This window comes from Bactrocera neohumeralis, unplaced genomic scaffold (assembly GCF_024586455.1).
Source record: "Bactrocera neohumeralis isolate Rockhampton unplaced genomic scaffold, APGP_CSIRO_Bneo_wtdbg2-racon-allhic-juicebox.fasta_v2 ctg195_1, whole genome shotgun sequence".
Classification (NCBI taxonomy): Eukaryota; Metazoa; Arthropoda; class Insecta; order Diptera; family Tephritidae; genus Bactrocera; species Bactrocera neohumeralis.
Window position 1 is genome coordinate 112012 of NW_026089912.1, and position 27075 is coordinate 139086.

Genomic DNA, 27075 nt, shown 5'->3' on the forward strand with positions numbered 1-27075 from the left:
TCTCTTGGGGGTCTTGATTCTACTGGTTTTTTCTGCCGTTCCATCCACTTTTTGCAAAACGGACAATGCATTTTAAGGAGTTGAGGGATATATAGCTTCACTATAACTATATTATAGTTGTTTGAATTCTTTATTTTCTCGATGACAGATGTAGTTCTTCTTCTTTTCCTAACCATGGCCATCGTCAAAAAAAAAAAAACGACAGATGTAGTTTGATAGTTATAGTGTAAATATTTGTCAGTATTCACTCAAAAAAAAATTGTCTATGGTAAAATGTCACTTGAAATGTTAACGTCTCTTTGCTGTGCATCTATACTATAATTCTTTAATATTCCTAAAAATCTAAAAGCAGCAAATTTCAATAAAATTAAAAAAGTATTGTGTCGTGTGTTTGTGACTTACTAAATATGCCTCCAATGATTAGGCGGTGCGAAGTCAGCCGCCGGGTCAGCTAGTTAAAAATAAAATGCCAAACCAAAGGCGAATTAGACGAAAAAGGAGTTTAACAGGTCGAAGAGTAGAGGTGAATGTTATAGATAAAAAGGAATTTTTAATTGTTAATGTATGTATGTATGTGAATTGACCTGTTTTATTAGAGCCGTAGTCATGCAGGATCTATGGCAAGTTATTTCAAAGCTGCCCCAAACTCCGTAGTTCTTCCGGAGTATAGTTCGCTTGGGGGTTTGACTAATATATGTTTACACTGTAAAGCAAAACATTTCGGAAGTGAAAAGGTAACTGTACTTTTCATTGTTTTATATTCGTAATATGTGTATATATATACTTATTGTCTTAATATTTGGTTGAAATTGTTACTAGGTAAGAAATGGCTTTACGACATGTTGTCATGGCGGAAAAGTTAAACTTCAAGAATTACGTGTACCTGAGTTTTTGAAAGCTGTGTTAGAAAATGATTTGAGCTCTTGGCGGGGACACTATTTGGAGAATATTCGGCAGCTAAAGAGTTCTATTGCTGCTGCATCATTCGAAGCGAAAATTGCGGAGCCTACAGGGCGCGGACCATATTGCTTCCGAATACATGGATCAATATATCATAGGGTATGTCCATTGCATGCAGATCATCCTTTAGAATCCTCCTACGCCCAGCTGTTTATTCTAGACACGGATCAAGCAACTGATATAAGGGCACAACATAATTCAAACTGCGATAGGTATTTGTTGAGAGAAATCCACGAAATGCTTTCAAATATTAACCCCTTGGCAAATGAGTATAAGCATATGGCGCAGGTTGAACGCGAAGAGGAACAGAGAGACAGAGAAGAAAATCGCAATGCTCGCCGAATTAGCATGCTACTTTTGCTTAGATCGATTATTACGTGATATTCACCAAAATGAAATACCTTTTGGTGGAAAGGTTATTTTATTAGGTGGTGATTTCAGGCAAGTTCTTCCTGTGGTGCCCAATGGCTCACGCGCCGCTATAGTTGGTAATTGTTTGAAACGGTGCTCACTTTGGAAATTTTTTAGGTGTCTCAAACTCTCAACGAACATGCGTTCTAAAGAATCCTTATACAACAGTTTTCTTTTGCGTGTTGGAGAAGGTCGAGAGCTCTCTCCAGAGTCGAAAATCAATATACCAGAAGAGATAATTTTGCTAAATGAAAATTTAGTGGATTGGGTATTTCAGCCTCAGTCTGGTGTTATTAGTCAAAACCATTTGAAGGATCGGGCAATTTTGTGTCCAAAAAATGATCACTGTACGATAATAAATAGCGAAATAGTAAATATGTTGCCCGGTGAAGAAAGGGTATATTATAGCGTGGATACTGTCGTTTCTGAAGATCCTCAAGAGCAAGTCGGATTCCCTACAGAATTTCTAAACTCCCTTAATTTCAGTGGAGTAGCGCCTCATGAGTTAAGGCTTAAGGTTGGAACAGTTGTGATGTTAATCCGCAATCTTAATACATATGAAGGGTTGGTCAATGGGACTCGCTTGATAGTAAAAGTACTACATTGTAATTGTTTGGAGGTCGAAATTTTAACCGATGAATCACAAGGGAAACAAATTTTATTGCCCCGTATAAATTTACAGCCCAGCGGATCAAAACTTCCTTTTATTTTAAAACGCCGCGAATTTCCAATAATTGTGGCATTCGCAATAACAATAAACAAATCTCAAGGGCAGACTCTAGCAAGAGTTGGTGTTTTCCTCAAGGATGATTGTTTTACGCATGGCCAGCTGTATGTCGCATTGAGTCGAGTACGATCTTCTCAAGATATCAAAGTTAAGACTTACGACCAAAATAAAACCACTACGAATGTAGTTTTCCATGAAGTACTTGAATAAATTGAGTTTTTAAAAAAATTTTTTTTTTTACTTTTTTCATTTTAAATAACGGAGTCCCCCGATTATCGGGGGTTATTACTAGTGATAATTATTAAGAATACTAGAAATTGAAATGAAAGAAAAATTGGCTTTAAGTGAGCTTGAAATTAAGGAATGAATAGCAATGGAGGAATTAAAAATTAAAAAATAAAACTATACATACATACTACATAAAATTAAATAATTATATCTTTATTGTTTACAAAATGTGATAGAGCTTTTCTTAGGTCGCTGTGTTCATAAATTTCTTGTGGGAAGTCTGTTTCTTCTTGACTTTCTAAACTAGAATTTTCGTTTAATTTAAATCGTAGCAACATGCTGTGAAGGATACAACGTGCCAAAATCCATCTACAACAATTTTTATAATTAGTTTCATTTGTTAATCGGAACCGTAGTTCTTTTAAACTGCAAAATTTTTCTCTTAATTTCCCAAAACAAAATTGTAGCATCATGGACGCTTCCTTGGTATCCTATTGTCGCTTGTCTAATTCTTAGTGAAAAGTCACATACTACTTGCATTTTTATTTCTTCTCTAAATGACCAACAAAAAAATGTAGATTTTAAATTAATCAATGCGGTGATAACCCGCTCTGTCACTTTGGTAACTGTTCCGCCATCGCCTATTCCGAACAATGTTGCAATCTTTCTAATAGAGGCACTCTCTCCACTTGATCCCAGACGAAAAAGTGTTATCTTTAGTTAAAGATCGATTGGTAATTGTGGAACACATTTTTTGTTTTGGAAAACAGGGTCCTGCTTGATTAAGGATAATATATAGTTGTACTCAAAGATTTCTATGCGCAACATTTGTCGCATGCTGCCACTATCAAATCTGGGAAGAACATTATTGACCCATTGCGAAGATTTTGGTATCCCCCAATGGGTACTTCTCCGATTAGCTAAAATAAGCGCTGCATTAATGCAAAATTTATTAAGATATCGTCATCCTCTTCGTCACTGACTTTAACAAAATTGTAAAAAATATCTTCGGTAGGTAAAATGACGATTAGAGCGATGCTGGTTCCGTATTTGACTCTGTTTGCTGCTTCTAACAGACTTACTTTCTTTGTATTGTTGAAGTTAAGCTGTTTCAGCATTTTCTTCTATATTGAGTGGTGCGGATGATGGTTGTAGGATGGCTGGTAGTGGTTTACTTGCTGTTGTTTTTTGGTTATAAAACTTTTTCCCGTTGATAACAATAGTTACGTTGGTATACAAAATGATGAAGGTCCTGTTTAGAAATGTAGATTCGTTGTTTATTAAAATTTCTCCGTTGTATTTATTTAAAAGTAAAATTCCAGGTCCCATTTCCTCTATAGTTGGGATATGCTGATTGTTGTCCTCCATGCAGTTTGGCAAACGACTTTTTAAAAGATTATTTATACAAGTATCATTACTTAAATCTACTACATTATTGCTTAAGCATATTTGTAGGGAATTGTATTTCTTACAATAATTTTCTATTCCATAAATTCCCTTTTCGCAGTTTAAAATTTTGTTAAAATTGTTCTTGTTGATCCTCCCGTTATTTTTTACTGCTCTAATATCTAATGTTTTACAATTTTGGTTATCTACGGTTGGGAGGCTAACAATATAAATTATAATTTTGCCATTAGTTGCAATTTTAATTTCGGCAAATTCCAGTGCTTCGTCTATATTTACATATGGAATATTGTTATTGTCTATTACTTCTTTCACAATATTTATTTCTTCATTTGATAAAATAAAAGAATTTATTATGTTGGCTTTTGCCCAATGTATTGCGTATGCAATATTTAAAATTTCTTCCTTAATTTTTTCTAATTTATATTTTAGCTGTAAAAATGCTTCAATTTCTAAACCTTTTTCATTTTGCATGGTTTTAAATATATTATTTGTAATATTTGTTATCTCGCTAATTTTGCCAACTGTAAGTTTGTTAGTTAATACCTGATTATTGTTATTTTGTAAGACATTATTTATTTTATTTGAAATTATTTCGTAGTCTTCATGGTCTGGACTTCCTGCAATCCATTTCCATGCGCTACCCAGGAAATTTATTGATCTTTTTATTTTTTGTTCTACTTTGAGATTGTTAAGTTGGGCTCTTATCTGTGTTATCAAGTGGGATATGAAGGGGTAATTGGGGTTTTTGCGGATAGTTTCAGTTTTGATAGTCGCTTCTATGTACTAGTCAAGTGTGTCCGTATATTTTTCTATGTCAATTTCATGTATTATCCTAAATGTTTCTGTTTGTAGTCTAGCCGTTCCCTTTTCTATTGTTATTAATTGTGAGTTTGAGTAGTCGAGGATCTGTACTTCCGCCAGGCATAGCGGTAGTAATATTCTGAAAAAAATGTCGTACATATTTAGTTACGTATTCTAGCTTTGTGAATTATTTGTCCTTGTTCAGTTAACACATCTTCCTTAACTATTTCCTTACTGCAGGGTTTACTTTAACTTAGTTCCTAATCTCCTATTTTTCTTAACAAATATTATTTGTCCTGGTAGATATGATTTTATTTCCTTCTTATTTTATTATGGTATTCGATATCCTTTCTTTGTTTCTCGGCTAATTTTTCTAAGTTGCTTTGTCTAGTTCTTTCTATGTCCTCAGGGGTAAATGTAACATTTCTATGAAAAAATAGGTCTACTGGACTTTTAAGTGTTGTGGAATGAACTGAATGATTATACTCAGATACTGCTCTTTCTAAAAGTACTTCAAAATTTCTGTGTCCACCGTTTTCTTTTATGAAACGCATTATTTCGATTAATGTAGAGTGGAACCTTTCTACTTGTCCGTTAGCTCGGCTTTTGTATGGAGGAGTAGTGTAAACTTCTATTCCTAATTCGTCTTTCATCATAAATTTTAAAGAAGCTGAGTTTAAAGATAGCTCATTGTCGATAACTATTAATTTTGGTACTCCGAAGAAAAATATAATATCACTTAAGGGTTTTCTGACGTCTTCTATTGCTTTGCTATTTAGGCTTTTTGTTATTGCGTATTTTGTAAATTTATCTAAAGCTGTCATGACTATTTTTCCCTCTAAAAATATATCGATATGGACTATGTGTCCTGGATATGTTGGTAATGGAGTTTCCGCAATTTTCGGTTGATTGGGATGTCTCTCGTAGTTATTTTCTTTACAAACGGTGCAGTTGGCTATTAGTCGTTTTATTTTATATAACATACCTGGAAATATTTTGTTTCGAGAATTTGTGTTTTATTTTCAGTGGCATTCCTATGTGCTCTTAAATGTTCTTTTAATATGACGCCCTCCTGTTCTTGTTCGTTACTAATATCTTCAACTAATTTTTGGGTATATCGGCGTTTAATGTTACTAAAATGAAAAGGATAGATATTTCGCATCATTCCTATTATCCTTTCTTCTGTATGAATTCCATTTATAACAGATGGGTTAAGGTATCGTTTCATGTAAGAAATCAATAACTGTTCGTTTTGTTGTTGCTGTTGGGAAAATTATTTTAAATTGATATGAAGATAATTCGTCAATCTTGAAAAAAATTTGGTTTTTGAAAACATTAATTGGAACTTCTGTACAAGGGATTAAATTATGACTTGAGCTTTCATCGCTATGAATCGTAGGTGTGAGTGAATTTATTTGTATTGGTATCCTTTAAAGGGCGTCTGCAACTACATTTGTTTTACCAGGTTTATAAGTTAGTTCGTAGTTATATTTTTCTAAAATGGCTTTCCATCGCTTCATTTTACTATTAGTATTCTTATGGCTTAAGGCATAGGTAAGAGGTTGTTGATCGGTGATAATTTTAACTTTTTTTGAACCGTAAAGGTAATTTCTAAGTGAATTAAGTGACCATATTATACCAAGCATTTCTTTCTCATTCTCAGTTCTCGATATGAAAGTAATTGGTCTATCGTCTTGCAATAGCACGGCACCTAATGCGAAATCTGAGGCGTCGGTCGTTAGTTCAAAATCTTTATCGAAATTTGGGTGCGCTAAAACTATATCCTTGGATACTAAAGTATTTTTTATTTTATTAAATGCCTCTAAGGCCTCGTTGTCTAATTCTATGTCTATTTTTTCGAGTTCCGTTTGGAGACATGGCTTCTCCTCATAATAGTGCTGTTAATGGTTTAGCTACTTTTGCGTAATCCTGGATAAATCGTCGGTAATAACCTGACATACCTAGGAAGAATTTTAATTCTTTGAGAGTTTGTGGAACTGGAAATTTAGCTACCACTTCTACTTTTTCGGGGTTGGTTTTTATCCCATTTGAACAGATTACATATCCTAAAAATTCTACTTCCTCTTTAGCAAATGTACATTTGTCTAACTGGATTTTCATATTTGCATTTTCTAAGGTTTGGAATACTAACTCTATATTTTTAAAATGCTCTTCTTCATTTTTGCCAAATATTACGTCGTCAATGTAAACATAGCATCTTACTCTTATATGTTGTCGTAGGATATAGTGCTCTTTGGAATGTGTCTGGAGCATTTTTTAGACCGAAGGGTAAGCGGAGGAATTCGTATTTCTGTTGTTTACGGAAAATGCGGTATTTTCAATGTCTGACTCGCGAAGTGGAATCTGATGGAACCCACTTTTTAAGTCAATAACAGTAAATAGTTTATTGTTTCCCAGATTTGCAAGGACTTCGTTAATTTCTGGTATTGGATATTTATCGGGAATCGTAACTGAATTAAGTTAACGATAATCAACGACCATTTTTTTGCCAGAGGCATCTGACTTTTTGTTAACTATCCATATTGGGGAGTTATATGGAGATTTCGATCTCCTTATTATTCCGTTATCTAGGAGTTCTTCAATTTGGCGTTCGATTTCGCATTTTAATGCCATGGGATACGAGTATGGCCTGGAGTGACAGGGGTTTTCGGTTGTTGTCCGGATTTCACCTTTTACGAGAGTGGTGTAGGTGAGTTTTTCATCAGGATCAGAGAAAAGGTTTGGGCATTTATCAATAATATTATTAACTTTGTTTTGTTGTTGTAAAGAGAGGTGTGGAATATTGATTGCCATATTATTCACTTCGTGTGATATTCTTTGCTTTAACATTATATTAATACTTTGATAAATCGTCATTAAATTTGTATCGGTATGAATAATTCCTTTTAATTCTTTAAGTGTGTCGTTGCCTACTATGTCGTGGTACGAAAAATTTTATTTTCCCTACTGTTGGTCCAAAAATGTCGACAAAGGTGTGGTGGGTAATTTCGATTGTCCCGGCAACTGATTTTACTGTAAAGGGCTTTTCGTTCAGAATTGGATTCCTAATTCTAGTGGGTTGAATGTAATCCCTATTGGATCCGGTATCAATAAGAAAATCTATTGTGTCTCCCCGCCTTGTTCTAAATTCGTAATAAGGCAGCCAAGACGGCGCTAATCTAAAAAATTTATAGTATCGGGCTCATTTTTACCAGGTTTATAAGTTAGTTCGTAGTTATATTTTTCTAAAATGGCTTTCCATCGCTTCATTTTACTATTAGTATTCTTATGGCTTAAGGCATAGGTAAGAGGTTGTTGATCGGTGATAATTTTAACTTTTTTTGAACCGTAAAGGTAATTTCTAAGTGAATTAAGTGACCATATTATACCAAGCATTTCTTTCTCATTCTCAGTTCTCGATATGAAAGTAATTGGTCTATCGTCTTGCAATAGCACGGCACCTAATGCGAAATCTGAGGCGTCGGTCGTTAGTTCAAAATCTTTATCGAAATTTGGGTGCGCTAAAACTATATCCTTGGATACTAAAGTATTTTTTATTTTATTAAATGCCTCTAAGGCCTCGTTGTCTAATTCTATGTCTATTTTTTCGAGTTCCGTTTGGAGACATGGCTTCTCCTCATAATAGTGCTGTTAATGGTTTAGCTACTTTTGCGTAATCCTGGATAAATCGTCGGTAATAACCTGACATACCTAGGAAGGATTTTAATTCTTTGAGAGTTTGTGGAACTGGAAATTTAGCTACCACTTCTACTTTTTCGGGGTTGGTTTTTATCCCATTTGAACAGATTACATATCCTAAAAATTCTACTTCCTCTTTAGCAAATGTACATTTGTCTAACTGGATTTTCATATTTGCATTTTCTAAGGTTTGGAATACTAACTCTATATTTTTAAAATGCTCTTCTTCATTTTTGCCAAATATTACGTCGTCAATGTAAACATAGCATCTTACTCTTATATGTTGTCGTAGGATATAGTGCTCTTTGGAATGTGTCTGGAGCATTTTTTAGACCGAAGGGTAAGCGGAGGAATTCGTATTTCTGTTGTTTACGGAAAATGCGGTATTTTCAATGTCTGACTCGCGAAGTGGAATCTGATGGAACCCACTTTTAAGTCAATAACAGTAAATAGTTTATTGTTTCCCAGATTTGCAAGGACTTCGTTAATTTCTGGTATTGGATATTTATCGGGAATCGTAACTGAATTAAGTTAACGATAATCAACGACCATTTTTTTTTGCCAGAGGCATCTGACTTTTTGTTAACTATCCATATTGGGGAGTTATATGGAGATTTCGATCTCCTTATTATTCCGTTATCTAGGAGTTCTTCAATTTGGCGTTCGATTTCGTATTTTAATGCCATCAGATCCGGGTATGAGTAGACAGGGGTTTCGGTTGTTGTCCGGATTTCACCTTTTACGAGAGTGGTGTAGGTGAGTTTTTCATCAGGATCAGAGAAAAGGTTTGGGCATTTATCAATAATATTATTAACTTTGTTTTGTTGTTGTAAAGAGAGGTGTGGAATATTGATTGCCATATTATTCACTTCGTGTGATATTCTTTGCTTTAACATTATATTAATACTTTGATAAATCGTCATTAAATTTGTATCGGTATGAATAATTCCTTTTAATTCTTTAAGTGTGTCGTTGCCTACTATGTCGTGGTACGAAAAATTTTATTTTCCCTACTGTTGGTCCAAAAATGTCGACAAAGGTGTGGTGGGTAATTTCGATTGTCCCGGCAACTGATTTTACTGTAAAGGGCTTTTCGTTCAGAATTGGATTCCTAATTCTAGTGGATTGAATGTAATCCCTATTGGATCCGGTATCAATAAGAAAATCTATTGTGTCTCCCCGCCTTGTTCTAAATTCGTAATAAGGCAGCCAAGACGGCGCTAATCTAAAAAATTTATAGTATCGGGCTCATTTTTACCTGCATTATCATATTTTTTTTTATTTTTTTATTTCAAGTTAAATTTACAATCTGTCTTAATGTTAATAGACAATAAGTAAATGTGCTGTTAAGGTACAAACAAATTGTGAGTGTTACTACATTAAGTGACCCTCTGTTTAGTGACAGTATAATAAAAATAAAAATCCAAACTACATACATACTAATTTACATAATTATTTGCTATTTTCTTTATGTTAAAATAACATAATCATACACTAGTTTGTGCTTAAGTTATGAACATATTTACATTACGTGCATGCGTGCTGGTTTACAAGTTTAATATGCCTTTTCTTTTTAACCTTGTTGTAGTGGGTGCCTGTAGTAATGCCACTGCTAAAGGATTGGGATGGATCTCTAACCCGATTTTGTATCTTTCACTAAACTTTTTTATTTCATCTTTCACTTTGCATATTTTTAAATCTCTGTGAATAGTATGATTTGAAACATACCATGGAGCTTTTGTAATTGACCTGAGAGTTTTTGATTGAACGCGCTGTATTATTTCACATTCGCATAAATCCAAATAGGTTTGATGATGGTTTTATAAATTAGCAGTTTATTTTCAAAAGAAAGAACAGATTTTTTACCCAGAAGCCAATAAAGACTTCTCAATTTTATATTAATTTGTTCTTTTTTCGCTTTTACATAATATTTCCAGGTAAGCCTTCTATCTATGTGTAACCCCAGGTATTTCACATGATCACTAACAGGTATGGCTGTATTAAAAATTTTGATTGAAGGACAATCACCTTTTCTTAGGGCAAAAGTAACATGGACAGATTTATCTGAATTGACTTTAATGTTCCACATCTTGAGCCAGTCTTCTAGTTGGAATAAGTAATTTTGTAGTATATCAGAAGATTTTAAAGGCACTTTATTTGAAGTTAAAACTGCAGTGTCATCAGCGAATATTGCTATCGTAACATCGTTGTTTTTTGGGATATCCGCTGTGAATATTGAATAAAGAATTGGCCCTAAAACACTTCCCGAATACCTTTGAGAAAGCGACCAGTAGACTTATGGGGCGATACGAACTAACTAAGTTTTCAGGTTCTTTTGGTTTCGCAATCATAATTATTTCTGCACATTTCCAGGCTGAAGGAAAGTGCTGAAGCCTTATAGCCTTGACAGACGGCAGCGTTAATCCGGATTAACTGTGCACTTAATCAGATCCAAATTTGTAGGTGACAGACAGCAGCTATGCGAGTTTGAAACTCTCATAAACAGCTCATTGTCCTTTTTATAATATTTTCAATGAAAATTGATAGAAGATAAACATTATGGTTGTTAGCCGACCAATTTTTAACAAACCATTTTTTATTACAAAAACATATCAACACATTATTTTTAAAACTGCATCATAACATAGAAGTTTTATTGATACTATATTGAGAATTTGATAAACAGCTGTCAGGTTTGCTTGTATTTCTTTCACAATAGATGAAAATTGGCCATTTTTAACAATGTTGCCAACGAAAATCTCACAAGCTCCCTAAAATTTTGAGAGTTATTTTTGGATTCAGCAACGGAGTTAGCTTGTGGTTAGCTCCTCAATTAATCCCGAAAAATGCAATTAATCTGGTTTAACGCTGCCGTCTGTCAATGCTATTAGTATGGCATTGAATATAATTGTAAGAGCTCGCATGGACTTCTCAGTTAGGTGCTTTAGTACTGCGTGGTCTATCTGATCGTAGCCTGGGCTTTTTTTGTTGCTACATTTTGCCAGCTCCTCTTTCACTTCTGATAAAATAATACTCCTTATTGGAAAATCCATTTGGCATGGAGTATCCAAAAAGTGCATCACTTCCATTTCATCAGAAGCATTAATAAAATTAAATGGTGTGAATACTTCATTTAAGGACTTAGCAAAGGCCTCTGCTTTATCCTCATCTGACCGATACCATGAATTGCTGGAGTCATTGGAACCTTTCTGACTTTTGGGTGTGTGAAATTTTGTGGCATTCCACAGACATTCAGAGCGAGTTGCGTTAGGACTAAGGTTGGTTAAAAAGGTTTCAAGGGAGTTGTTTTTTAACTGTTTTAGCCCTGTTTTGAAATATTTAGTAGCTCTGTTTGAAATTAATTTGTCACTTGGATTCTGGGTCCTTTGCCATATTTTCCTCAACGATCGTTTTTCCTTTAAAAGGGTTTTGATTTCCGCAGGGATAATGGTACTGTTTACTACAATAGTATCTTGTGGAGTTGAGATAAAACCTGCTTTTAGAATGGCGTTGTTAAATTTTTCAACAAAGCTGTCTAATTGGTCAGTGGTTCTTAAGTTAACACTAATATCAATATTATTGTCTAACCAGTAAGAAAATTATGGAATATTAGTACGTGGAGTCACAATTTTTGGTTTACTTTGAAGAATTATAGGTGATGATTGGAGTACCGCAATTAAGGGTGAGTGATCAGAGCTTAGTTCAAAGTTTTCTTCAATTTTTAGCAAATTACTAGAGAGGCCTGAGTACACAACAAAATCTAATAGATCCGGAACTTTAGTGGGATCCAATGGCCAGTAGGTAGGCATACCGGTAAATTCCTATTCATAATGCATTTAAATAGTTCGTTACCTTTCGGATTATTTAAGCGAGAGCCCCACCAAGGGTGCTTGGCGTTTAAGTCTCCTCCGAGTAAGAATGTCGAGCCGAATTCGCTAAACATATTTTCATATTCTATGCAACTGATTGTGTGCCTGGGTGGAAAGTATTCAGCGCCAATAGCTATTGATCGTGTGTTTGTTTTGATTTTTATGCGTGAAATTTGCATCGAAGGTGAACAAATTTTTTCCAATGGTTCATATTTAATTTTTGAGTTAATAATCACCGCCGACCCGCCTCGGGCTCTACCCCCGGGGTGGTTACAATAAACTATGTCGTATCCTCTAATTTTAAAAAATGATCTTTGTGAAAAATGAGTTTCGGAAACTAAAAATACATCTATACAATTTTTGTTAAGAAATGTTTCGATTTCGTTAATATGGTTGACAATACCGTTGTCATTCCAAATTGCTATTCTTAAGTTTAGTTGCATACTTTGTTCAATAAACTATTGATTATTGCTAATAAATTATTTATCTGAGCAGTCTGTGCGTTAATTATTTTCTCAATTTTTTCTAAAAATTGATCGAGGTTAGTTGTTTTTACAGCATCAGCATACGAGGCCATGTTGTTTGTTTTACTGTTGAAAAATGAATTTTGTTTTTGCAAATTTGTGGATTCTGTGGCATTATAAACAAGCGGACTCTCCATCGTGCGTGCTTTGCTAGCATTATATTTGGCTTTCAGTGACTGGTGTACTTGACACCCGCGATAGTTAGCTGGAGGTTCGTGCTGGCAGTTTGCACATTTGGCAAGAGCATTTCTGTCTTTGGTACATTCGATAGTGTTGTGAGAAGAGCCGCATTTAACGCAAGCATAAGATTTGTTACAATAACTTTTCGTGTGCCCAAGCTCTTGACATCTGTGACATTGGACAATGGAATTAGTTTGCTTTGGTGGTACCACCTGAACGACTGCATTAACTAAGTATCTGATGTCATAAATGTTTTTGTTGTTCTTAGCTGGTTCAATATCGACGAAAAATAAGGGGAGTGGGCGTTTGTCTGCACGGCTTGTAATGTTGCTGACTCTTCTTACACGATGACCAAAATTTTCAATTCTTTCTTAATGTCTTCAATTTCAGATGTAGGGTGAAGATTTTTCATCACCACCCGAAAAGATCGCTTTTGCTTGATCTGGTATGTGTGAAATTCCATATTCTTTTCATTCAAATATTTAACAAGAGAGCGGTAAGCTTCAATTGTTTTTGTAGTTATTCTTGTTTGTCCATCTGCTTGTGTTTTGTAGTAGAAATTAGCTTTGTTTATGACTTTGGAGAAAGCAAGTACCATTCCACTAATATTTGACACATTTGGTATTATAATTGGCGGTGGTCTGTTTGCTGATTCAACGCTCACTTCTTCGTTACTAGTGGTTACAATGTTGTCATTGTTGTTGTCGTTTTCTTTATTACTAAGTATGTATCTCAAACCGGTTTTCGTTGTTGTTATCAGTATCGATATCCACTCTGGCTAGTTTTCGTGAAGATGAAAGAGGGGAGTTAGGGGCTGCTCTTCGTTTACTGTTCACTGTCTGCCATTCAGTGTCAATTTTCGACATGGTTAAGCTAATTGCACTGCTTATGCACTAAGTCAGTTTTTTTTTCACCTTCTCCTCTGTTTTTATGCGCGCACTTGTTATTCGGCCCGCTGACAATACTGTACTGTTATCATAATTGCTATGGGAATTGTCATCGTATATCCCGTTCGGGTCTAATTCGACTGCGTTAGTAAAAAAATTTCTTTGTATTTTGCTTGGATGGTGAGTCAGTTGTGCGGAAATAGGACGTTTCGGTGGTCGATTGTCCTGGAGTATATTGGGCCTATTTTGATAATTAATTTGTCTTGACCCTATGGACTAGTCTACTTCCATTGGGGTCGGTGGTTTAGGTGGTAGGTTCGGTCAGTTATTAAAAGAAGTATTTTCTCTAGTAATATGGGGGTTGTTCGGGTAATTGTTGAACCTCGGCATAAATCCTTAGTTATTTTGCATATAGTTGGGAGAATGTTGGGGATATCGGTTTGGTTGGCGACCGAATGTTTGTTGGTCGAAATTTCGTCTAGGGGAGTGGGAATAAGTTAATTCGGGGTAAAAAGCTCTATTGTTATTAAAGTTATTAAAATTGTTATTCCGGGGAGATCGTGGTGGTGGTTGAATATTGACTTTGTGCGTACTATTCGCATGATTAATTTTATACGTCATGTTGTAAAGTTTTTGACATAAATGTAGTGCTTGGCGCATAAATGTATGCTGAGAAGACGAGGTAAATCACCATTTAGTCCTCTAATAAATGTGTCAAGCGCTTTGTCTCTATATAAATTGGTCATAGTCCGTATGGACTCGTCGCTTAACTCGAGACATGAAATTTTGTCTAATATAAGGGAAAGGTGTTGGCAAGCTTATTGGTAGAAGGTCGGAATATCGTCGAGGCGTTGGACCAGAGTAGTCATCTGGTATTCGAGGGTACCTATGTCCCTTTTATCCGAATAATGCATCATAAGGCATTTTCGAATTTGACTCCAATCAAGTGGAGTATTGTACGATTCCAATGCGGTGTCGGCATGGCCAATTATTTTATGCCTGATCGTATAGAGTATCGCGAAGTACTTAGGGGTATTCTTGACTCCCTCATAAGCTTTAAAAATTCTGTCTACGCTCTTCCTCCTGGAGTTAAATTCTCCTGGTCGTCCTGAAAATTCTTTAAGGCATTTAACCATGTCCGGAATCTTATCTGAATCGTTTATGTTGTTCGCCTTCAGTGTCACGCTGTGGTCGGGTTCGGTAAAGTCGGTTATATTCTGAGTACTCATTCGTTCGAGTACTTCTCAAACTATTGTCGTTATTAAAGTAAGGTTAGGGGAGGAAGGGTTTAAAGGATGGTTTGAAGGATGGGTGGATGGTTTGCCCATAATCTAACCTCATTTCGTTAAGTTGTTCAATTAGTTCTTCAGTTTCTGGCATTATAATAATCTTTTCTTTAAATTTAATTAATTTAAAAAAAAATCCTTCGTAATAGTACTTTCTTTGACAATATTGGAATCTTTTCGTAAAGCTTACGTTAATTTAAGGCTTTTTTTCTTTATTGTATCAGATAATTAATTGTTTTCAATTCAAATTTCGTATTCTTTATAATAATGTTGAAATATTTTATAAATCTTACACTAGGTGTTTCCAGCTTTCCATAGCGCGCTGGTCTCTGCTTGGGCGCCAGTTAAAAAACGTTTAGTTAGTTTTAATAAAAAAAAATGTTTTTCGGGAGCTATGCCCCTTTTTTTGGGAGCAATGCTCCTTTAATTGGGAGCTATGCTCCTTTATTGAATTCTGTGCAAGAACTACAATTTACAATTAATTATACTTAACTCTAGACCTATGTTTGCCGCTGCAACGGGTACGGAGTTTGGTGACGCTGCACCTCCCACAGGTTGCCACTACACGTGTCGCACTCTCTGCGATTTAGTGGTGTCATATTATAGATATTACTTTGTATCATATGATATTAATGCATCATATGATACATTTTGAATGTATGGGGTGCTAACTTATATATATACATACTCGAATCATTAGCGGTTATATTGACATAATGATAATTTGGATATTTTACTTTCCATTTAAATGAGACATTTTTATACAAAAATTAAACATTAATTTGCAACAAAACTAACTTTGTGCGCTCACAGTTTAAATGTCAAATATCAGGCAAAGTTGCCATATATGAATATTCTCATAAACTGTGAATACAATAATAGAGTTTTGTTTGTTCTATATAATGGGAAAATAAAACAAACATTTGTATTCACATAATTTTTCCACTGCGCAGACCTCTTTAAACACATAAAACACACATTTGTTTTCACATATTATATTTCACTGCACAGGCCGATTAAAAACATGAAGCAAACACTTATTATCTAATAATATCTATGATAAAACTTATGTTGAAACTGCTGATATTTCCAATGCTATACTATGATTTTCAATGCTAGAAAAAACAGTTGAAATAATTATTTGCAAAATATTGTTAAAATATCATATAAAATTCATCCGACTTACTTTTTCTAATGAGCGCGAAGACTTGCTTTTTTAATATTTTTTTCTTATTACCCTTTTTGCGATTTTCCTTTTGCCTTAAGACAATTATGTTGTTGCGAAATATCTTGATCGAAATTTTTGTTTTTAAATCTAGTTCATTATGCGCTCTACATTGTTTGAAGTAAAAAACAAAAAAAAAATTTTGCGATTATGCACGATATACACGCTATACATAACACCACTGTTTGAAATTCAATTGGGCACTATTGATGCAAGCAGTGATGGGTTTTGAAATATCCAAACTTTCAATATTTGATACAAAACCAGAATTGATAAAATTGAGAAATATGTTACAGAATAAAATTTCATTCGTTACTTGATACTCTCGATATTCGTACTTAATGGGAATGTTGAAAAATATAACCCAGGTCGATATGATACCGGGGTGTTCATGGTCTTTGGTATCCAACTTTTTCCTACACTAGCGGAAGAATGGAGTACCACGGCGACCTTAAATAAGATAATGGGTTGTCAAAAATGTCTTGCGGTATTTTTATTGATTTTATTTTTTTTACTTGAAATTGAAATGAATTTTTGATGACTCATGCCCGCTCTTGACCGATGCTACGGCTGCTACTATACCGGTCTCTTTCGACCAATTCAGCGATTTTATCGCAATTTTCGACGACAGGCCTTCCGGAGCGTGGCGCATCTTCGACCAACTCTACACCAGAACGAAAACGTTGAAACCATCGTTGTGCGGTGGAAATGGAAACTATATCGGGTCCATAAACTGCACAAATTTTATTGGCGGCTTGAGATGCATTTTTGCCTTTATCGTAGTAGTACTGTAAAATATGCCGTATTTTCTCTTTATTTTGCTCCATGTTTGCGACGCTATAACTCACGAACGCCTTAAAAGAAACGACAGTCAATCACACACGTATTAGCGCGTGAAATGGGCTTTCCAAAAAGGTATAGCATGACCCGATGCGACGAATAAAACTGGAACTACGCGCTTTCAGCGCCAACTAGCGAAAATATCGCAAGACTTTTTGACAACCAATATATGTATGCTTTTATCGAAATATCCTAATTTAAAAATCGAAACCTTCAAATGTTACAGGCAAATAAATGTAATCCAAAGTTTTAGGGAAAAGTACTAATGAATTATAATTTTTTTTTTTAATGTATTTCTGATTTTTGTCGATTATCGTTCAGACTCGAATATCGAGAGTATCGATAATTCGAAAACGATCAGTACACATTATCATAATCCTAGAGCCTTATTACACACAGCAACTTTTGTTGCGGCAACTCTTAGTTTATAGGCGAGGGGGCGACGAGGAGAGGAGAATCGCGCCGAGTTTCCAGTGTTCAGCAACTCGCTTTGTGTTCTTATTCGTAGCAGTTCGCTGCGACGTTTTTCGGCATTCGTGCTCTTTCTTTCGTAGTACATAGTTGCATTTGCGTATATTTTTTTGAAATTAATATTTTGAATATATTTAAAAAATTTAATTTCATCTTTTGGTAAGTAATTTGCAAATATGTATACAAATATACATAATATAATATAAATATTTTAGAAAATGGAGTATGACGAAAAAATCGAATTAATTAAAGATATTGTGAAATGTATGGAGGAAGCCATACAAATTGATTCAGACGATAGTGAAAAGGGTGATATATCTTTGTTTTAATAAATAAAATGTATTTCTTAATTGACAGAGCTGATTAATATATGTGATAGAGTGGCCCAAATACCTATAAAGAAAAAGAAGCGACAATGGGTTACAGTAAAGCGACAGAGAATGAGACAAAAACTCGAGCAGAGTTGCGCAACACAAGTTGCTCGTGTGAAGGTAATGGGCGACAGCAAAAGAGAATCGCCCGAGAATTAGCAACTAAAGTTGCCCCATGTAATCGTAGCCATACAAGACGGAGGTAACAGATTGCACAAACACATAGAAACATTTCCAGCTGTACACTGTTAAAGTATAAACACAATGGCTACGACAGACTGCAGCGGCACGACAGTAAACTGAAAACGTCGTTGTTCATCTTACTACATGTACATTTTGAGAAGCAACAACACAATGGCCGGCATGTACACAAAACAACGCAGTTGTCCATTTTGCATGTAAACAATTTCGTTGTGGCCATACTAACACCTTTCACTTCAATGAAATTTTAATATATTGTTCAAAGTGAAATTTTTTATGCAAAAAATAAGTAAATAGGTAGATATTTTTGCTTTAAATTATCAATTGCTATTACAAATGATATAATAGAGCTATAATAGAGCTATTTTATGCTTTTATTTGTAAAATAACATCAAGTTTGTTAGAGCTGTGAATAATTTTACATTTTACATATTAGTGGCATCACCACTCTACCTCCTCTTTCTATCTTCCATTCTACTGTCAACTCTACTGTCGTCGTACTGTCGTTGGCAAAAATAGGAGGATATTGAAGTTAGCGAGAACGACAACTGTCGGCCTGCAGTCGTGTAGTCGTGCAGCTGTCAAAATAACACTGCCCATAAGAACGTGTGTATTTTAATATTTGACAGATGTAGTTTGCAGTCTGTCGTAGCCATTGTTTACACTTTTACATTTTGTGCAATTTTCGATTGAATGGAAGAAAGCATAAGTAAGAAAGAGAAAAACTTTCTAGCTGATTGAAATATCAATATGTTAAAAAACAAATGGCGATACACAATTTTTCAAAAAGAAGTATTAATAACTAACTAATAATGCTTTTAAATATTTTTACACTCGTGACCACGCAAAGCTTACCACTATACTTTTTTAAATTTGTAATAGGTCTTTTTGGTACGTTCGGGATTTTCTTCAATTTTGTTTTTTGTTAAGTTTTTAGTAAGCAGAAGTAAACTAAATTATATTATCCCATCATAATTATAGTTTTGAATTTGTTACATTTAATGAGTAAAACACAAAATTGCTTTTCTCTTTTTTTACAAATGCGGCCGATTTTATTGTTTTCAAAGTATTACCTCGACTAAAATTCGTGTTCAAAAAAATAAAATAAGAGATTAATTTCAATTATACTTAGTTAGGTAGTTCACAAGGTGTCATACAATCGTAAATCGTATATGAAAATCTTAAAAAAGTATTAGACTTGTGAGCATCCCTGTGAGTTGTAAAGAACATATAGTCGTATCTAATCAGCTGTTTGCTAAAATTTAAATAACAAAATGCCACGCGCAAGTGAAAAAGACAGAAATTGTAGCAGTTTTGTGCCTAAATCATATGATTAATTTACTGGATATGGGTTACATTTTTTACGGCATTTATTTACATATTTATTACACACCTTTACTATTTTCCAGGCGACGAGGAAGATGAAGCGATTGAAAATTTCAATTCATACATGCATTGTGTGCTAAATAATCGCAGAGGTGTTCACCTTGGCATTCCAAAATCATGCGAATGGGAGCAAACGGTGCTCAGAAAATTCGATGATAACAGGTTCAATCAAATGGTTAGGATCCGTTCCGAGTAGTTTTGTTATATTTTAAACTTAATAAAGCATGACGAAGTTTTTAACACAAGTTCAAGTGAAGTGCAGCTCCCAATAGAATTGCAGCTTAAAATTGTCCTTTACCGTTTAGGATCATCCGGTGAAGGACAATCTGTGCGTAAAGTAGCTTCCCTTTTTGGTGTTGGTGATGGGGGCACTATTTACAATCTAACCAGGAGGATATTTAAAGCCATTTTAAAATTGAAGTCTAAATTCCTATTTTGGCCCCATGAAAGAGAAAGGCAGAAAATTGTGTCCTCAACCAGTACAGAAATGCCAGGATGTGTTGGATATGTAGACGGTTCTGAGGTTAAACTATCTGAAGCTCCTGTTAATGAGCATACGATGTACTATTCTCGCAAACGGCAATATGCGGTCAAGTTTCAAGCTATATGTGATTATAAATTGAGAATAAGGCAGTTAATAGTAGGTTATCCGGTAGTGTACATGATGCAAAAATATTTTCGAACTGTTTACTCTTTAAACATCCGGAGCGTTTCTTGTCAATCTCGCAGTGGATAGCTGGGGGTAGTGCCTATCCACTGAAGCCCTTTTTAATTACGCCATTCAGACAAAATAGCGAGTACACAGAAGAAGAAAGGCACAGTTTCAACAAATATATTTCAAAATACCGTGTACGAGTCGAGAACTACTTTGGTCTTTTGAAAGAAAAATTCGGTAGCTTAAGGAACTTAAATTCAGAATGCATTCGAGATCAAATAAGAATCAATGCAACGACTGGATTACTGTGAGCTGCATTCTTCACAACATTCTTATTAATTTTCACATTGAAAATGAAGACGGAAATGAAGTTCCAGGTCCTCAGTTCGACTTACCATTATAATGTAACACCAGAGATTTTCTTTTAAATTTTACACAAAATGAAACAGCTTAGTTTGTATATCTAGCAAATATGTATTGTTTCAACATTCCACTTTTATATGTTTAGGCACTCGGAGCTCTTTTGTTTATGTAATAGTAGAGTACTCGACTTAGCACAGTGTGAGATTTCGACAATCTTGGTGGAAAAATTATTTCTTTAAGATTTTGGTCATTATATGGATTATTTATAAATGAAAAACATACATTTTTCTTTTAAATATACTTTAGAAGAAAAACTTATGCTTAAGGTACAACAGTTTAATTAAAAATATTCCAAGAAAATTTACTTGAACTCCAAAGGAAACATTCCAAATTATAGATAATACATATAGTATGTACATTGAACATATATATACACATAAGTATATTTCCTCAAATATATATTAGAGTAATTTTTAATAGAATCATTAAAAAAATACATACATACTGTCTCAAAACAAATAAATGATTTGCGTTTAAACATATTGCACTAACATAGCTACATTTATTCACTTTTACATTTTCAAGTATACGTGTATATTTGGCGTTTATTGTACGTACATACATACGCAGAAATGTACATATAAAATTATACCATTAACAAAAATTTAAATTAAACCATCGTATAAAACGATGTGTGAGTCCATCTCATTGAAAACAAAAGTAAAAAATAGAAAAATTGGTCTTTTCGTATACTAAATAAGTTTTAAGAATTTATTTGTACTTCAGCCTTAGCTCTTCCATGGCGATTCGCTCTTTCATCTGTAGCTCTAGTTGTTTGATGTCTTTTAGCGCTAATATTTCAATTTCTTTGAGCTCCACTTCTTTAGCTTTTAACTGCAACTCTTTTTCTTTTCGCTCGAACTCTCTTTCTCTTGCAGTCAATTCTGCCTCTAACTTTTGCTTTCGCAATGTCATTATTTCGCCATGGATTTGCATAATATCGGAAGCCGCTGTTCTGGAGTATATTCCCCTTTGCCTTGGAGTGGTAACTGTTTCATTTACAATAGGAATTTCAATTTGTACAGAACTTAATACTTCAATGGTAGTATCAGCACTTTCCATTATTTCTTCAACTACAGCACAAGCGTTTAGTCGACGAAATAGAAATAGAAATTTAGAAATAGCGAAACTTTTTGAGAAAAACGCCTGTATAAAGTTGATTCTTATGTATTAACAATGATATTCAATTGAAGACACAAACTCACTTTTTATAGTATCGCCGTCCATGCAACCAGCACCGGTATTTCCTTCCCATTCCTTCGCTTTATTATAAGCAGATCGCATATTTCTTACTTTTGAGCGCGCTGATTTCCACTCGACCAGGATTTGTTTTTCATTCGCGAAGCGATTATAAAATAGCCGGGCCGATGGTTTCTGTAAATAACTAAGTAATTAATAGTTTCCATTTACCCTAAAAAATGGCATTCTCAAAATCGCGATTCTCTAGAAGGAATTCAATCAACGTTTTTTCCTCGGCAACTTCCCAACGCTTTTGGGGGTTGTAGCGCTTGCGTTTTGGTAAAAACGAAAAGAAAGTATTCACAATCGTTTAAATTAAAAAATAATTCAGCATTTTCTATTATATTTACCTCAACTTCACCGTTCGTGCTCATTTTATCCATTTACTTATTCGTTTAACGAATTTGCGGCCAATTTATTTCAACAAAATGCAAACAATAAGAAGAAGAAAGATAAACAAACACAGCTGATTCAAAGTTGCACTGAATAAACACAGTACGCAGAGTTGTATCGTCAAATTTATATTTTTGCATTTAAAACAGCAACAACGGCTCTACAACAGTTGTACAAATCTATGACTTACGACATATATGACAATATACGACACCTTGTGAACTGCCTATGTGTAAATGAAATTAAATTTAAAAAAATATTATTTTTTCAGCACTTGTCAGTTTTTTACATATCGAGCTTATTTTGTAAAGCTCACTAACTTTCAAATAATTGTGTCTATAGCTGAATGTGTATTGTTTTTAATTTTTAATATGTTTGATAAATAACATGTCATTAACTTATTCCTAAACAACAAAATTTCTGTACCACAAAAAGCACCGCTACAAGTTAAAGTGTTGAGAAATATGCACAGCACTTGAAATGCGAAAATAGAAATCAAGGCAAATTTTTTTAACTAAAACTTTCTTTTTTGCAGATTAAAAAGATGAGAAGGAATATTTGAAGTAAGTTTACAAAAATGACTGGACATTGCTAGTAGTGATATCACACGATATCTGTTTAAGGTTAGTAGCACTTAGTGCATACATACATATGTACATAAAAAAGTTAGACAAAAGAAGCTTAATAAAATAATGATCTTATTTTTTTACAGTTGCAGCGGCTTGGTGGTTTTACGTTTAATCAAACCGCTGCCTTTGAAACTGCACAATGAAAGAGAAACTTTGCAATATCATCTATGACATCGAGATGGAACAGTGAGTAGCGTTGGAAACAGCTGTGCTTGTCACTAATAAATAGCTTTCAACTAATATAATATTTTTTTGTACAAGCATATCGTGAGCGTGTGGATGTTATTGAAAATGAAAAAAATGTTACAGAAAAAAAATAAAAAAAATTCTAATATTCACAAATTTCAAATTCATCTTGAAGATTCGCTGCAAATAAAAGATTCGGTCGTTATTTTAGCTGAGATGGCAAAGGATCGCGATGGCTTTTGGATGTGTATAGGAAACAAGAAAATTAAGAAAAGTATTACCGTATCATTCATTATTCATTATTTCCATTAAATGAAAAATATTTAAAAGAAGACGGTTTTTATTACAAAATACTATATGAAAATATTTTCTTTTAATAAATATTAAGCGATGTGAATTCTTGAATGGCAAAAACAGCTGTTTTTCCATCTTTCCAACAGCATTGAGAACGGGCTGATTAGTGAAGGGCTTAAATGTAATCTAATCCCTTCTAATTTTCCTTCTAATGGTATTAGATGCTAGCGTATATTTCTTAATCAAATAACATAAAGCGTATAGGCCTAACTATAATGTGCATAAGCTAGCTTAAGCCAGCGTAAGCAACTGTCCGAATACACACAAATTGTATGTTGCAACTATAATGTACTTTACATCAAGTTTCGTTAAGTTTTTCCAAATGTCATTTGCTTAAGCAAAGTGCGAAACTGATCGCACTTTCCGTACGGAATCAGCTGTTTTCGCTTTTTGTCAACTGATACATCATTTTGAATTTGAAAACGAAAAGGAAGAAGAGTGTTTTGTCAACAGATAAAATCATTGTATATTTGAATATGGAGGACGACGAGTGTTTTATACAAAATTTAATAGAGAGTGTGGAAAAATATAAATGTTTGTACGAGAAAAAAAATGCCTTTTATTTCAATCGCGTAAATAAAGACAAAGCGTGGAAAGCAATCGCAGAACTATGCGGTAAAAGTGGTATGTATTAACACTGTTATAGAAATATATATTTTTGTATTAAATATTTTTTATGTTTGTTTCAATTAAAAGATCTAGAATGCAAACATAGATGGAAGCTACTCCGGGAGCGCTTCTGTAAAGAAATAAAAAGGTTAGAAGCTCCATCAGGTAGCGGAATGAGCTACTTAGAGGAATGGCGTTTTTTAAAACCCATGATGTTTCTAAAAGACTCCGTCACACCGCGTCGGTAGGTACTTTGTATAAATTTTAATGTTTTTAAATATAACTTTTTCATTGTACAGCACTCGTGATAATGCAGAAGCAAATGCAGACTCTATCTTGGATTCATCTACGTGTGATAGTGTAAATGAAATTTCATCGCCACCTCCGAAGAAACAAAAAAGTCTCTCCCTTGAAAGTCTCTACCAGAAACTTGGCGCAACAATGGAGAACATAGAAAAGCAGATAGCGGCGCCGGCTGAAAGAAGTGAAACTGATGAGGCCTTTATGACGACGGTTTTGTGTCTGATGCAAGACCTGCCAGTGTCGGTCAAAGACAGTTTCCAAGAAAAAATGATATCAGAATTATATCGCTTACGCCGCGAAAATAGGCAAAAATGAGATTGAAAAGAATTCAACATGATTTCCTTATATTTTAAAACGCTTGGAGCACTGATTTTTTTTAGTATATTTTATATTTATAATAACAAAAATATTTATTATAAAAAGATGCATAAAATGCATGTACCTGAACTCTTTTGAGTAATTGTTCCTGAAGTATTTTTCTTTTAATTTATAATAAAAACAATTGAATGAATTTAATTAAACTCCATTTAGTTTTATTAAAAAAGAAATAAACAAGTTCGAAATGATGTTAGATATGTGATTTTAGAATATGTTTTAAAAAGTGTTAAAAAAACTGCATAAGTTATTTCTAATTTCCAAAGAACTTCTTCCACCGTAATGATGCAAATTGGAAGATTGCATAATCGATGGGATATTACTTTCAACTTCTCTACGCCATAAACCGTCATGAAAATCACCATTAGAGTCCTCCCAATCAGCATAGTTGCTTGCAATATACGAAGATGCATTAACGTTGTTAAACATAATAAAATTATGTAAGGCAACGCACGCTAAAACAATTTTTTCTGCATTTTCAGGAAATAAATGTAATGTTGTTAGTAAAACTCGCCAACGCGCTACTAGTATTCCAAAAGAGTTTTCAATTGTGCGACGAGCTCTTGATAACCTTTTATTAAACACCTCTTTTTCATTTGGTAGCATTCCCCCAGGATATGGTCGCATTAAATTTGTCCCTAAAGGAAAGGCAGCATCACCAACGAAGAAGTGTGGAGTTTTTAGTTGCGTATTTGGTAAGTTTTTCGCTGGAGGGATGGGGAGTTTATGATCTAATAACCTCTTTCCCAATCGACTCACTTGAAAAATACCTTTACATGTAAAGAGAAACAATAATATTAATAAAAAAAAAAAAACAAATGCACAATTATAAAAGTCCTCACCACCATCACTCTGACTTCCATATGCACCAATATCTATATAGGTAAACCGATATCGGGCATCACACACTGCTAACAATACAATAGAAAAAAATTTTTTGTAGCAGAAAAATTGACTACCGCTTTTAGGTGGGCATCGAATAGCGATATGCTTCCCATCAATAGATCCAACACAGTTGGGCATATTCCACAGTTCCCAGAAGTCTTGAGAAATTTGCTTGAAATCTTCTTCATTAGGCTCAGATACATAAACAGCGCCTAACTTTGTCCAAAGGACTTCAGCTGTCTCCAGAATAATGCGCCTAACCGTTTCCTTCCCCAGTTGAAATGACCATGCCAACGATTGAAACGAAGTTCCTTGTGACAAATATCTTTAAGAAACAGAAAAAAGAATAACACATAATAAAAATATATTAAAATGAACAAACTTACTGTAATGTCAAAGCTAATCGACATTCCGGTTGCACAGGCTCCCTCAACGAATTCTTTTTTAAAAAGGGCTCAACAAGAGTAAGCAAAAGCCCATATACTTGTGGCGTCATTCGCGTGTATATAAAAAAATCAGCGTGGTCAATCCTCTTCATTTCCAGGAATCGTACAAAGAAACCATCCTTCCTCCTCTTTCTGTTTATTTCCCTCACTGAACACGACCGAACTCTTTTTTTTGTTATTTCACTAATTTCTGTCAATATGCGTATTCCGTCTAAAACAGACGTAAGGATTTTTATTGTTTTTAAATATTTTAACTTTCTGTTCATTTTTGCAAAATTCAAACGAAACAAAACAAAAACACAAATTGCTTATTGACACTTTCTTCTTATGCATGTAAGCACATTATAGTCATTCAAATGTCTACTCTGCGTTCGTTATGCATTTGACAGGCTTTTCGTTCATTTTTTGACAGTAACATACGGCAGCTTATGCACATTATAGTTAGGCCTTTTATTTAACCATCGCTACTCGTACGTTCTGGTAACTAAGATTTTCGATGTCTTGTTGGTTATTGCATTATATCTTCCCTGCCAACCACGGCTACCCGCTTGTGTCAAATACAGTAGAATTCATTTATAACGACGTCGCTAACAACGACTAACCGTTTTTAGCGTCGATATTATTTACTCAAGTTCGGTTTAATAGTTAGATACTGAGAAAATGTAACCGTTTAGTGCGACTCCGGTTTGAGCGACAAACCGTTTATAGCGACCATTTTTTACGACAATTCGTCCATGTAAAACGACGCGCCGTGTTTTGTTTCAATTTAGGTAACGAATGACCAATACCTCGGCCCCCTCACTTTCCCGCGCGCTTCACCGCTCAATTCTCCTTATTGGCGCGCGTAAATCACAATTAGTGTTTGTCACCTGTAATGACAAGTTCGTAAAGCGCCATAAAATGAGTTCTGTGAAGAGAAAGTGTTTCACAATTAAGAAAAGAGTGCAATATTACACAGATTAGAGGCTGGTGAATCAAACGCGACCGTCGCAAAGGAATTTTGCGTATCTCATTCTACAATATCAACAATAAAGAAGAATAAATACAAGATCGAGCCGCTATTTAATGCCAATGTTTTGAAATGCAAACGTGTAAGAACTTGGAT

At 34.3% G+C, this 27075-nt stretch overlaps 3 protein-coding genes and 2 long non-coding RNA genes across 9 annotated transcripts; 2 read left to right on the forward strand and 3 right to left on the reverse strand.

The window, feature by feature from the left end:
* Positions 1 to 4352: 4352 nt before the first annotated feature.
* LOC126766643 (uncharacterized) lies at positions 4353 to 17364 on the reverse strand. Its single transcript, XR_007668929.1, has 4 exons — positions 16720 to 17364; positions 16166 to 16654; positions 15273 to 16094; positions 4353 to 4673 (listed from the first exon to the last, which is right to left on the reverse strand). It is a non-coding gene; the product is annotated as an uncharacterized LOC126766643 (long non-coding RNA).
* A 1953-nt stretch (positions 17365 to 19317) lies between these two features.
* Positions 19318 to 23154, forward strand: LOC126766644 (uncharacterized). Its single transcript, XR_007668930.1, has 3 exons — positions 19318 to 19648; positions 22719 to 22806; positions 22896 to 23154. It is a non-coding gene; the product is annotated as an uncharacterized LOC126766644 (long non-coding RNA).
* Positions 20583 to 22370, reverse strand: LOC126766641 (uncharacterized). Of its 5 annotated transcripts, none has more exons than XR_007668927.1 (3): positions 22141 to 22370; positions 21757 to 21935; positions 21018 to 21697 (listed from the first exon to the last, which is right to left on the reverse strand). XR_007668927.1 is itself a non-coding variant. In XM_050484392.1 (3 exons), the coding sequence occupies exons 1-3, from the start codon at positions 22171 to 22173 to the stop codon at positions 21263 to 21265; spliced, it is 564 nt and encodes a 187-aa protein (XP_050340349.1). In that variant the 5' UTR covers positions 22174 to 22367; the 3' UTR covers positions 21018 to 21262. The 5 variants fall into 5 exon arrangements, 1 of the variants encoding a protein (XP_050340349.1); XR_007668926.1 differs by having other exon boundaries at positions 21757 to 22058; XM_050484392.1 differs by having other exon boundaries at positions 21018 to 21624; positions 21757 to 21925; positions 22141 to 22367.
* Positions 23155 to 23528: 374 nt separating the features above from the next.
* LOC126766640 (transcription factor Adf-1-like) lies at positions 23529 to 24725 on the forward strand. The gene is made up of 3 exons (XM_050484391.1): positions 23529 to 23976; positions 24049 to 24205; positions 24261 to 24725. Exons 1-3 carry the CDS (start codon positions 23829 to 23831, stop codon positions 24577 to 24579), a joined length of 624 nt encoding a protein of 207 aa, XP_050340348.1. The 5' UTR covers positions 23529 to 23828; the 3' UTR covers positions 24580 to 24725.
* A 46-nt stretch (positions 24726 to 24771) lies between these two features.
* On the reverse strand, positions 24772 to 26403 carry LOC126766635 (uncharacterized). Its single transcript, XM_050484381.1, has 3 exons — positions 25911 to 26403; positions 25482 to 25849; positions 24772 to 25409 (listed from the first exon to the last, which is right to left on the reverse strand). The coding sequence occupies exons 1-3, from the start codon at positions 26234 to 26236 to the stop codon at positions 24859 to 24861; spliced, it is 1245 nt and encodes a 414-aa protein (XP_050340338.1). The 5' UTR covers positions 26237 to 26403; the 3' UTR covers positions 24772 to 24858.
* Positions 26404 to 27075: the final 672 nt, after the last annotated feature.

What these genes read in the sequence shown, in the direction of transcription:
- LOC126766641 (XM_050484392.1), bottom strand. Translation starts at nt 22,173, where the DNA reads ATGGATAAAATGAGCACGAACGGTGAAGTTGAG. An exon ending in GCACGAACGGTGAAGTTGAG is followed by an intron (nt 21,926 to 22,140) that starts GTAAATATAATA and finishes AGTTATTTACAG; the next exon opens with AAACCATCGGCCCGGCTATT. An exon ending in GGACGGCGATACTATAAAAA is followed by an intron (nt 21,625 to 21,756) that starts GTGAGTTTGTGT and finishes CTTGTGCTGTAG; the next exon opens with TTGAAGAAATAATGGAAAGT.
- LOC126766640 (XM_050484391.1), top strand. Translation starts at nt 23,829, where the DNA reads ATGGAGGACGACGAGTGTTTTATACAAAATTTAATAGAGAGTGTGGAA. An exon ending in AGAACTATGCGGTAAAAGTG is followed by an intron (nt 23,977 to 24,048) that starts GTATGTATTAAC and finishes TTCAATTAAAAG; the next exon opens with ATCTAGAATGCAAACATAGA. An exon ending in GACTCCGTCACACCGCGTCG is followed by an intron (nt 24,206 to 24,260) that starts GTAGGTACTTTG and finishes TTCATTGTACAG; the next exon opens with CACTCGTGATAATGCAGAAG.
- LOC126766635 (XM_050484381.1), bottom strand. Translation starts at nt 26,236, where the DNA reads ATGAACAGAAAGTTAAAATATTTAAAAACAATAAAAATCCTTACGTCT. An exon ending in CGATTAGCTTTGACATTACA is followed by an intron (nt 25,850 to 25,910) that starts GTAAGTTTGTTC and finishes TGTTTCTTAAAG; the next exon opens with ATATTTGTCACAAGGAACTT. An exon ending in TGGAAGTCAGAGTGATGGTG is followed by an intron (nt 25,410 to 25,481) that starts GTGAGGACTTTT and finishes TTACATGTAAAG; the next exon opens with GTATTTTTCAAGTGAGTCGA.